The 11,961-nt window shown below is 39.3% G+C and overlaps 1 protein-coding gene across 1 annotated transcript in view; it reads right to left on the minus strand.

Moving 5' to 3' along the window:
* Positions 1-9,973, minus strand: part of LOC146652344 (pleckstrin homology domain-containing family G member 1) — a 60,274-nt gene extending 50,301 nt beyond the window's left edge. The window contains exon 1 of the mRNA XM_085381886.1: positions 9,767-9,973. Within this exon, the coding sequence (XP_085238012.1) occupies positions 9,767-9,941 (175 nt within the window). The 5' untranslated portion in view covers positions 9,942-9,973. The remainder of the gene's footprint in view (positions 1-9,766) is intronic.
* Positions 9,974-11,961: the final 1,988 nt, after the last annotated feature.

Raw genomic sequence — 11,961 nt, forward strand, 5'->3', positions numbered from 1 at the left:
AAATAGCGCAGGGTATTTTTGGGGTGCGACTGAAGACAACAAAATCAGCAGGGAAAGAAGCCAGGCCACACAGAAGGGGACATGAGGAGAAGGGAGGGAGGCACTCAGCCCAACAATGGCACACATTCATTTTCTGCTTTAGCTGGGTGTCATTCTGTAGTTGTTAAGTGCGACACACCACACAGAATAAAATTCTGATAGGATGTTAATATAAAAAAGTGCTAAAGTCTAAAGCTAATGTGCAAAAGGATTTATTCTCTAAACAACAGAAGGCCGACTAATTGCTTGGATTGATAGCACACCGACTACTCAAACTCTGCCTTTATTTTCTAGTATAAAATTACACCAAGTAGAAAATAAGTAGTCATGTTATTTGCCTTATCCTTTCTCCCACTTCCTTAAAATAGCCTTATTATCACATTGTTGGGTATGTCTATAGACTCTGAGGTACCACATCTACTTATCACAGGGTTGGCGGTTGCTCTTCCAGCCCACACGACAGCGTTTGTGATGATCAAACAGAAATGAGTCAAATTACGTTTTTATTTAAATTCTGTCAATTTTATCATTTCAACTATTGATAATTAGTCTTTCTTGTTTGTTTTTTGAAATACAGACAAGCTTTCTTCTAAGATGGGAAGCAGAAAAATAAACGGGTAATCGTGAAAAACTTGATGAGAAATGCAACTAGTGCGGCACATGACACAACACAACCAAACATTCAAAATGTTTTATTCACTGAGCCATTGAAATAGAAAGTATAATCTCCCAACAAAACCACCCTTGTCACTTGCATAGCTTTAACCTCAGTCATCAGACTTTAATCTCTCTTATTCATACCTGATGAAATCTCAGGTTTTTTTTAGTAAAACATTGACAGACATAATGCCCAGGAAAATTAGGGGAATGCACCAATATTTTGAAAGGTGCCGTCACAATCACATTGATTAAGTGAGATATTGAATAAAGACCATTAATGTATTAAAAAAAAAAAAAACCTCAAACACTTACAAACCATTTGAAATGTAAAATCGGGGTGACACGTTTTATTATAACACACCAAATCCTGGCAAAATCCTCGTACATGACCAGTTCAGAAAGTTGGCACACAGGTACACACACAGATACTGACCTTTGAATCATTCAAGCATAAAAAGGAACCCAACTCAATGGGATGAACCAGTGTTATTGTGTTACACATAATAAACAACTTGGCAAAGATACCTTTATGAACTTGTGTGGAGTGTGTCACAAAAACAATTTGTTCCCATTTCTTTAGCCGAATCTACAAAAAATGATGCCATTCTTAAGGATGGGAAACATTTCTAATGGGTATTTAAATGTAACTAGAGGAATTCATTTTCTACCACAGCATTTATCTCTGCATAGTTTCCCAATAAGAGTTCCAAACTGATAAACTTAGCAAGAATATGCCCGCCTTCTTTTTAAATACAGATGAACATGATAAAGTTTGAAGAAAACGCCTCATGGGGGTTTGTTCTCAGGGCGGAGTGTGGGAGCTTGGCTTAATCCTGCACTAAGACTTCACCAGTTAGAAAGCAAACAGCTACTCTAAAACTGCCTCACCCACTCAAAGGTTTGCTTTTACTGAACATCACCTCACATCCTACACTTATAATTTCAACTTGCAGGCCTTTCTTTCGTCACTCCGCTGAGCAGTATGGCATGGCCAAAACTGGATAAACTACACATGTGGCGAGACGATAAAAACATCAAAATACAAATATGTGTTAGGCAAATATGTATAAACACCTAGCTGTAGAATAAACCTTGCATTTTTAAAGATATCTTATGTAAATAATTATTGGTTGATTGGATGGGAGTGCTGTGATTGCTGTTTTTAATGGATGAATAAACTGAACCTTGAACCACCAATGGGGTGAAGTAGGCACACACACACACACACACACACTTGCACACACCACAAAGGACAAAGTGCTAGGGCTGGGCGATATATCGAGTTTTTTAAAAATATCGATATATTTTCATACGAGATATAAGATGTGGCAATATCGTTTATATCGATATAGCCTATGTTACGTTATAATTATACTTGTGGAGCCGCAGGTTTGCCTCTCTTTCGTCCACTTTTGTCTCTACGCAACGTTACTCGGCCTCGCCTCCCCCATAGCTTCACCTGCAGGCAATGACAAGATGAAAGCGGAAAATCTCCGTTAGCAAGTTACCGCGGATGGCCCCGTGCGTGGGGCTGGACGGCGTCAACGTGTTAGCGAGCTAACCGCGCTAACGACATGCAGCCCGGAGGGGCTGCACGGCCTAAAATTCTTTCATTTTCTCAAAACTCGACAGTGCGCCTTATGTATGAATTCTGGTTGTGCTTACTGACCGCGAACCGATTTTATGTGGTACACAGCGCTCAGCAATCTGTCAAAAAATGTTTTAATATGACTTTGCTAAGCTACGGAGCTGCACGGCTTGATGTCGGAGGATTACGGCTACCGGGGAGGAGCCTCGCGAAGTGATACGTACTGTGTGTGTATAAGGACCACAAATGGCACCTGTTCAGAGACGTGGTGCAGCTGTGAAATCTGTCTCTTTGTTATTACGCTCAGCGTCTATTAGTTTACATTTTGACTGCACAATTGTGAGCTTTTTGTTATGCACAAAAACAACATTGTTTTCTTTTATTTATGGACCATGATTATTTAATAAATGCTGATAATTTATTTTTGAGTAATTTCTTCATGTACATCTACGCTGTATGTAAATAAAAGTGCCCGTGTGACATCTGGGACACAGTGTGACTAAGAACTCTCTTTTTGTTCTTAACTTATGGCTTAAAAAAAAAAAAAATCGAGATATATATCTTATATCGCCATCCAGCTAAAAAATATCGAGATATGAATTTTGGGTCATATCGCCCAGCCCTACAAAGTGCCATAATTACCCACTTGATAAGCATGTATGTTTACATGCCCTTATTATAGTGAATTAGCTCTCTACTGCCACACACTGAGTGCAGACCAGGACACAGATGGGACTTGAGACGCACTTAGTAAGAAATGCAAACCAAAACAGTCAACCCCTGATAATGTATACACACCCTTAGCATGCAGTGATAGTGTCAATGTACAATAAGTGAGTATATGGATGGAGCTCCATTCCCATATATGGACTTCAATCAGGATTACTTTCTTACAACCTGTAATTAGACTCCTTCATTTGGAGCAGCATTTCAGCAAGTATTTCAGTCTCACCCTGGCCCTGACCTCCAACCTTTTAGCCTTTGGTTTACACGGTACAATCAGCAGGGAGCAATGGACTGGGACGTGCAAGTGCATAGGCGGATCCTTTGAAAAGCCGGCGCAGTGGACACAAGTGTATAGTTGCTGTCAGTAAATTCAAATAGTAATTCTTTCATATTTAAGATGTGGTGTAAGTGCATCCGGTGAGTTGTTTGTACTGAATATTTTAAGTACTACTCAAGCTTCAGAAAGCTCAAAGGTCTTTGGAAACCGGTGCATGAAAGTGTGTGTAGCTTTACACATATAATAACTTCATATTTTGCTTCCAAGGAGCCAGATTTTATTGTATTTTTATTTAAATTTTGGTCTTGAGCAACAGTACTGCAAGACTTTTTCACTTTCAATTTCAGTCTAGCTGTATATAGAAGACATTTTTCATGTTTGTGTGAAGTCACTTAACACTGACCTATAGATCATTCAAGCATGAAAAAGGAAAATAACCCAAGAAACAAACCAGTGATGTTTCTACATATAAGCAAAGCTGGCAAAAGTACAGACTTCCTTTACTTAAGTAGAAGTACAGATACCAGCGTGAAACTACACTCCAGTAAAAGTTGAAGTACCGAAGCAACTTTTGTACTCAAGTAAAAGTGAAAAAGTACAGGCTCAGAATTGTAATCAAAATAAGAAAGTAAAAAGTAGCTCCTTGAAATTCAGATTCAAGCTAACCTTTTTGACTGTGTGACTTTCCCTCCACACCTAAACAGTAATCAGGAGTCACAGTGGGATTTAGCAGGTGGGGAACCCAACAACAGATGTTTGACAAGCTGTCATTGCCGATGACCATTCCCTACACTGACACTATACTGTTTTTACACTACACAATATAAATTTGGAATTCAGTTAATTAAAATAAGCATATTCACCTTAAATGGAAATTCATCTCTGCTATGCTTGATATAACCTCTAACCTAAATCTAACCATGAGCATCACAGCCACTGTTCAGCAGTCCAATATATTGCTTTACTGTGTATTCACCACAGTACTGCAGACTAACCTGATTATCTCCTGTCTTATCTTTGTTTTCTTACTCCATCTCTCAGTGAAGTTAGCTCTCAGTCAGGCAGAACCCTTTGAAGTACAGCAGCTGGAGTTTTAGGTAGCATCACACTGTGTGACAAACTGCACACTGTATAAAAATGTAGGGAGTAAAAGTAAAAAGTTTTCAGACAAAAATACTCAAGTACAGATACCTGAAAATTCTACTTAAGTACAGTAACAAAGCATTTGTATCTGTAAACTTTGTTACTAGCAATGTGTCAGAAAAACAATTTGTTTCTATTTCTTTCATCAAATCTAAAAATCTGCAAAACATGACAGAGGCTCTTAGATGTGAGGCTGCATTTGAGCCAGTGGTGTTAGAGATCTTATGAAACTGATGACATTATAAATGCAGAAAAGTACCATGAAATGCAATCGGGAAAGCTGATTGGTCATTCTTCAGCATGACAAGGAACCCAAACCCAAAAAAGACGGTCAGACCAAATATCAACTTTCAATTTAATTAAATTGTGAAAACTTGCTTTCACTCACTATGAAACTGTGTTTGCTTATGTGCTGTATTTCCATGTATGTTTGCACATGTTTCAATAAATTGCTGCACACATGTCCCAAATTTCTAAATATAAAGAAATAAGGGTGGCACAACACTTTTGTACAGAACTTTATATACTATACATCTGTTCTATACCAACCAATATGAATTTTTAAACATTTAAAATTAAATTACATATTGGGGTCATCGGCTATTTTACTATATGTCTACCTTCATTCATGGTAATCTTTCTCTTAACACTTCTTATTCAACTAGGTGGGTCTTAAAGTTGCTGTGAAGCCACACTTAAAGTATTTTCATACTTGCACCTCATGCCAAATACTAAAGTCAGTGGGCCAAACTTTCCCTCTCCCCGTCGCAAACCTTGTAATTAGGTAAAACATGTTTTTACAGCATATCTCTAAGTACTTTAAGTAGTGGTTAGTAGTATAGAAAAAGCTTGAGCAGACACACGCACTTAAATCACAGACTACAGGTATGTCTCCTGGAATGTCTTTGCCTGCTGAGCAAATACAGAAACCCATCTCTGTTATCAGATGCACAGAATGGTTTGTGACACACAGCGAATTTACACAAATAATCCCAGCCACGCTTCATTTAACATGTGAAGTAGATGCATGAAGTGTGCAAAGGGGGCATCATTTCTATATGTGCTCCTTAGACTGCTCAGGTAAAATGATGCAGTTTGTAATCCCAGTGTCTCTTTTCCTCTGTGTAACAAAGACGGACACACGCAGTCTCATAAACATCTAAACTAAAAGATCTAAATAATACTAAGCTATTTAGATGCCATACCAGTCTGTCTATATTGCACAGTCTGACAGTGAACACGACTGTTTTACTGTGTATACATCATTACCGTAATTTAATTCCTTTTTAATAGTTCAATATCCTTTAATTCAAAATTTAATGAAAAAAACAAAAACAAACTATCTCCATTAATGAGATCAATTGCATGATCAATTTTGGACAAGTTTTAGCTGTTGAACAAATGTCACACATGGTACTTATGGCCAAACAGCTCTTTGGTCTTGTCTGTTCAAACGACATTCACCATCATCAATCAATCAGCTCAAAGTTTTGCATGTCTGGTATTTAGCACTCAGATAAGGAGGTTAGCCCAGTTTTATAGCTAGAGAAAGTCCTGACAGCGGACAGTATCCTTTTTAACTTCAAGAGAATCTTTCATCCTCAAATCTCAAGAGTACAGTGAACTATTTTCCTGCAGGTGTTTCCATGAAACCACCTGGTCGCTTTTTCCACTGTCAGCACCTACTACAAAAACACTTTATGCAAAGCTCTACACTATGAATAGAAAGATGGAAGTCTGGTGGTAAACAGACAATCCAGTAACCCAGACCAGAGGAATAATAATAATAATTTAAAAAAAAAGTATATTTTGGTTTTGAAAAGGAAGTTTAAAAGTTCTCTGTCTCGCAGTAACAACAGTCCAAAAATATCCCGGTTCAACACAAAGCAGGTCTCTGCATGTCCAACAGCTCTTGTCAGGGGTTGGACGTGGAGACACACACACACACCTTCCTATAAAATAGGAAGCACATGGTGATATCCATCAACCTTTTTGTGGACTGACATTCACGCACACAGACATACAGACAATCACAGGCATTTTGGAAATTATAACAGGAAGCTGCAGTCAGAGCAGCACAAGTTCATCCATCAAAGCAACGGGACGACATTTTTAAAAACACACAAACATGCGCGGGGGCGATCAGAACTTGTCCAAATAAACCAAACATTCATGTGCGCCCTTCTCCTTACGCAGCTTTGCATGTGAAAGGACATGCTTTGCATTTCAGACAAGGCCAACACCACTGTTTGCATCTCCACTCACGGCAGGAAGAGTAAAAATGACAGGCATTTGTTCTCTGTTGTTGTTATTAAACACTTCACAGATGAGCACCTTTTGATGGAAAAGTGGTGGTAAAGCTTTTCATGTTTTTTAGTAAAAGGTTGACAATACTGCCTATAATTTATGCTAAATTTAAAGATTTTAAGAGTGTGCACTTTGTATGTCTCTACAAAGAAGTTTAAATTAGAGCTGGATGTGCTGTTAGCAAAGCTCATTTCCTTTTCCTGTATGACAAGCAAGAAAGGTCATTCAGCTGTGCAGCTGAAGCCCACGTTGCCTGATTAAGACAAAGTCAGGTGATGATGGAAGCTGGAGGCCTTTTGTTGCTTATTTCACCAGTTTTCATCCGCTCACTGTTGTAGCAATCTTCATGCATACTATATACAGAAGCCATTGCTGCTTCGAGTTCGAGGGTAAAAATGATCTATAAACAACAGTGAAGAAAGTTATTGAAAGGTCAAACAGCTGACGGGTAAACTTTTTGCCTCATATTTTTCAACCTCTTCTCTTCACATCTTCCTTTGAATCCCCTTTGTCAACTCCTTCACGCCTCAGCTCCTACATGTGACCTCCCAGCAGGGAAGGTCGCCAGCAGCAGGTGAAAGATCACGACCCCCAACACAAAGACTCGCTGCCCTCTTCCTCGGCTTCAGCAGAGACTGGAAAAACAGCAGCCTATCACATCTCTCAACACTGACAATTTACCAGGAACAATTACAAAATACCAACAACAGTAGCCTTAAGCAGGGAATGGAGATTCAACAAGTCCTAAAATCGAACTGCTGTGAAATTGCATCTATACTTGAGGTTGTTTAAAATGAAACAAAAGGAGTGGAGATGAAAACAACAGTGGACAAAATAGGTCATTTCCTGTTTGTGTTTTTAATCAGCTCTGCTTCTGTATCGGTCTCCCAGAATGCACAGTAGCAGCTCTTCTCATCAAGAATACATCACATATGTGCCAAGGCTCCTATGGAAGCACAACTGAGTCCTTTCCGCCTGGAGCGCGTTTGAACTCCACATGCTATCTGGATCTGCTTCAGGCAGAACAGAGATAAAAGTGTTGGATTACAGTGGACATCAGGAAGGTATGAATATTATCCTTAAACGCAGCCATGTGTACGCACACAGTCGCCACACATTCAATCTTTCCTATAAACCATCATGCATATTTCGAGCGCACATCACCTGGACCTTAGTTTAAATGTGGGGTGATTTATGATCAACTTTGTGAGAAAGAAACTGGATACAGCGTGGGACCGAAGGCATTCTCTGGAGCCATCTGTCTGAAGGTACTTTGGTAAAAACATCACTCAGAGAGAAAGCTACTTGACAGGTGCAGCTCATCCTAAACTCAAAGATAAGATGAGCTACATAAGCCTACATATTTTACAGTCTGATTAGCATTTTCATCCTTCGGTCTACGCTAACATAGATCCCTATGGCGGCGTAATACGTAATCTTAGGGCCACAGTGTTATTAGACAAGCAGAAGACAGTAAATCAGCAGGACTAGATTACAGGATATGAGGTCCTGTCTTTCCTGGGTTTAACATTACACGGGGGGTGAAGGTGCTAAGGTCACTAAATCTCAGGTTACATTCTCACGAGATTTAGAATAGCACAGCACCTGCCGTCCTCCTCTGACTGTGACGAAAGAAGGCAACACGGACGGCTTAACTGAATATTTCCACGTGACTCAATTTTGCTGTTATGATATTAATAAGGGATGTGCATTTCTGTAAAAGATTATATCTGTGATCAAAATATCAGTTTTGCTGATACCTGATTTTTTTTGTTTATCTTGCGCTCGTTTTCATTTGTGCCTGAGAAACAAATGAAACAAATGGATAAATCGGGGATCGACCCACCGACCTTCCACTTGGTATACAACCCGCTCTATCACAGTCAAACATAGCAAGCTATGAACTTATTAGAAAAAACTGCAAGATTTGATAGCCACATTTTAAAGTACAAAATTATTACAGGTAAATAAACTAACATCATAAATGACTGATTCTCTGCAACGACGATTTAGTGTTACTTGGGTAAACACAACTGCTTTTCAGAGATGTGCAGATACCTGCTGCTTTCTTTGTAGACAAATACTAACGGGTGGCTGGTCCATCCCCTTCCCTCCCCCTCATACTGGAGGTGAGGGTACAGAACAACACCAGGGAGACAAAGACCATTAATTCAAACACGCAGGTGCCATCTTTAAGTCCTGTATCCATTTTTCAATAATGCATCCATGGGGGCAACGTGTTGCATCAGTAACATGTTGGTTTCCTGGCAGCTGGAACAAAACTAGCCACTTCCCTCATTTCCCTCAACCCGCACATAAGCAGCAGCGGTATCAAACCTTTCATCTAACCCTCAACAAGTGAGCAAACATCCCCAAAACCTAAACTATCCCTTTAATCCAGCATACAACAGCAGGAACAGTCACAGTGATGACAACAGTGCCTTGTCAGTCAAAGCTGCAAAAGCTTAATATGTTATTTGTGGTGATGTTCTGCATTAATCATTATTTATAAAGATTAAAGTGATTCAGTGTGAAAGTCACCTGTGAGTGGCAAAAAGAGAGAAAAACACTGTGGTGAAATTTGACTTCCTTCAGCCATCTGCTGGCGTTTCATAAGAGCCTGGAGTGTGTCCAGAACTGTCAGCTCTTTCTTAGTACAGAGAGCATCAGTTTTTAGCAAAACCGATTCTTTGTAAGATGATTTTTTTAAAGATCAAAGACCCAAACATTGTTAAAAGCAGAACTTCACCAGACACATAGCTTACCACTAGCTACATGTCATTATATAACCGGTGTTATTGATTCATAGTCATTCTCATGCAACCTGTTCCGCCAGCAGTCTCTTCCTTATCTCCTATCAGCGTTCATCTGCCAGTAATTATCTTCCAGTCCTGCGATCTGACCTGCAGGCTGTTCACACGCACAGTAACTCCTCTGCGCAGCACACCTGTTTCTGAAATCACTCCGCTGATAACAGCGCGGGATCCGTGTTTCAACTTCACCTTAGGGCAATTCGTTAGACTCACGGGAAGGGATTGATGGGGGACCTGCTCGAAAAGTGCACCAAGGCAGTTTCCGCTCGCTGTTTTCTGTTGCGGGTGTCTTTGCAGAGGGCACATGAGCAAATCCTCGTCCTCCTGCAGCCACCGGAGACATGTAAACCTTGAATTGGAGCGCTGAAAACCCTCCTCGACACTTCATTAAATCGCAGCCACGCTGTCTCACCTGTTCACTTTGCCAGCGCCCTCGTTTACCTGGTCGTAAAATCTCAGTGACGTTACCTTTGCGTGGCGTCATTTTCCGGCTCACTTTATCAGCGTCGATACTCAACAGTTAAACTTTTTTGGACTTAATTAAAATAAATAATAAATAAAATGAGCTGTTTAGATGTAAAGGTGAAGAAATATATTTATAATTTAAAAAAAAATTATTTAAGATTTTTGTGAATTTTTTTTCATTAGTTATGTATTTGTTTGTGTAATTTTGTCTTTCTTATTCATATAACTCTACATCAATGAACATGTTCATTGCTTACCAACGTGATCGGATAATGTTTAAAGTCACAGCCCCCATTTGACAGTTTCTGCTATGAAATAGGATTTACTGTTAGTAAGAAGGAAAACAGGCCATCTATGTAGGTTTCAACTTCCTAGAAGTCGCATCGTTCTACTTCAGGAGAGGTCTCGGGTTTGACTTCTTGGGAGACAATCGTTTTATTTTTTAATCTGCACGTCAAATATTATAGAGACCTACAGTTGCTCTATTTCATTAAAATGAAAATACTGTTGGCATTTTTCTGTAGTTGTACAGTCATTTGAAAAATAAATTTTTTTACACTCCTATCAAAAACTAGGCACTAAGATGCATGTGCAACCACCTTCAGCAACAATAATTTGAAGCAATAATTTTCTCTATGTATTTATCAGTCTCTGACATCGTTGTGCAGGGATTCTGATACAGTCTTTTTATGATGTTGCTTCAGTTCATTGAGGCTTTGTGGGCGTTTGTTTATGCACAGCTCACTTATAGGTTCCACCACAGCATTTCAATCAGGGTGAGGTCTGGATTTTGACTGTGTCATTGCAACACTTGGATTATTTTCTTTTTCAACCATTCTGCTGTAGATCTGCTGCTGTTTGGGATCATTGTTATGTTGCGTGATCCTTTTTTATCTAAGGTTTAGCATTCAGACTTTAATCTAGACTCCTTTGGTTTACAGAGGAGTTTGTAGTTGAGTCAATAATTGCAAGATGCCCAAGTCCTGTGGTTGTAAAACAGGCCCAAACCATCACCCCTCCTCCACTGCTTGACAATGGATGTAAGGTGTTAATGGTGGCATGCTGCGCTTGGATTTCTCCAGTCACCGTGCTGTACATTATTTCTTCAGTCTTTCTCTAATTGTCCTTTTATTGGACCTTTTAATGAAAAACATTAAGCAACCAGTAGTTTGATGACTTCAAAACACTTTATTTTAAATCTCTTATACATTATTTATAGTGACTGTCTTTGTATTTTGTACTGGGAAAACCAAAACTAACCTCTTATCTTCCCACTGTCTATTGTTGGGCATAAAACAGAATGCGGGATAGGACATATCTCTAACAGCGTTGTGGTTATTTCTCACATTCCTGCCTTTCCTTACTGCTTACCTTGCTGACAGACAGACGGTAGTTTTACATCTGTAGCTTTTATGTGACTCACTGAACAATATTCTTTTGTCTGTACAGTTTTGATAATTCTTTTTTCATTTTGATTTATAGGTGTCATGCTCTCTGGTGAGTATTATCTTTGTCACTGGGGAGGTCATGGCCTGAATGATTATTCCACAGAGGACAGGCTTAGCCACTGAGCTTTTCTCTGTGATATCAGCTTTCTCAGAATAAGATGACTTCATTGTCAACTGAAACTGCTGGAGTCCTGAGAGTGAGGAGGATTTTCCCTCAGGTAAAAGCTGACAAACAATGCCAAAGCTGTCTATTTACATTGCTGTCCTTCTAGTATGTCAGTGTCTAGTTTTCAGTGGAAGAAAATATAGCTTGTTAATTGCTGTTTTTCCCTGTACATGTAGAGACATGCCTGATCATTTTTAGCGTGGAAATCCCTTAGTCCGTGGAAACAGACATGCACCTAGCTATAGGGCAGATTGAGAACAATTCCTACTATGCTGATGGTGACAGATAAAATCTGTTCCTTTGGTTTCATTTTGAAAGTATACACGCAC

This window comes from Rhamphochromis longiceps, linkage group LG15 (assembly GCF_057381845.1).
Source record: "Rhamphochromis longiceps isolate RC_006_pf linkage group LG15, R_longiceps_female_GT1.1, whole genome shotgun sequence".
In the NCBI taxonomy this organism is placed as follows: domain Eukaryota; kingdom Metazoa; phylum Chordata; class Actinopteri; order Cichliformes; family Cichlidae; genus Rhamphochromis; species Rhamphochromis longiceps.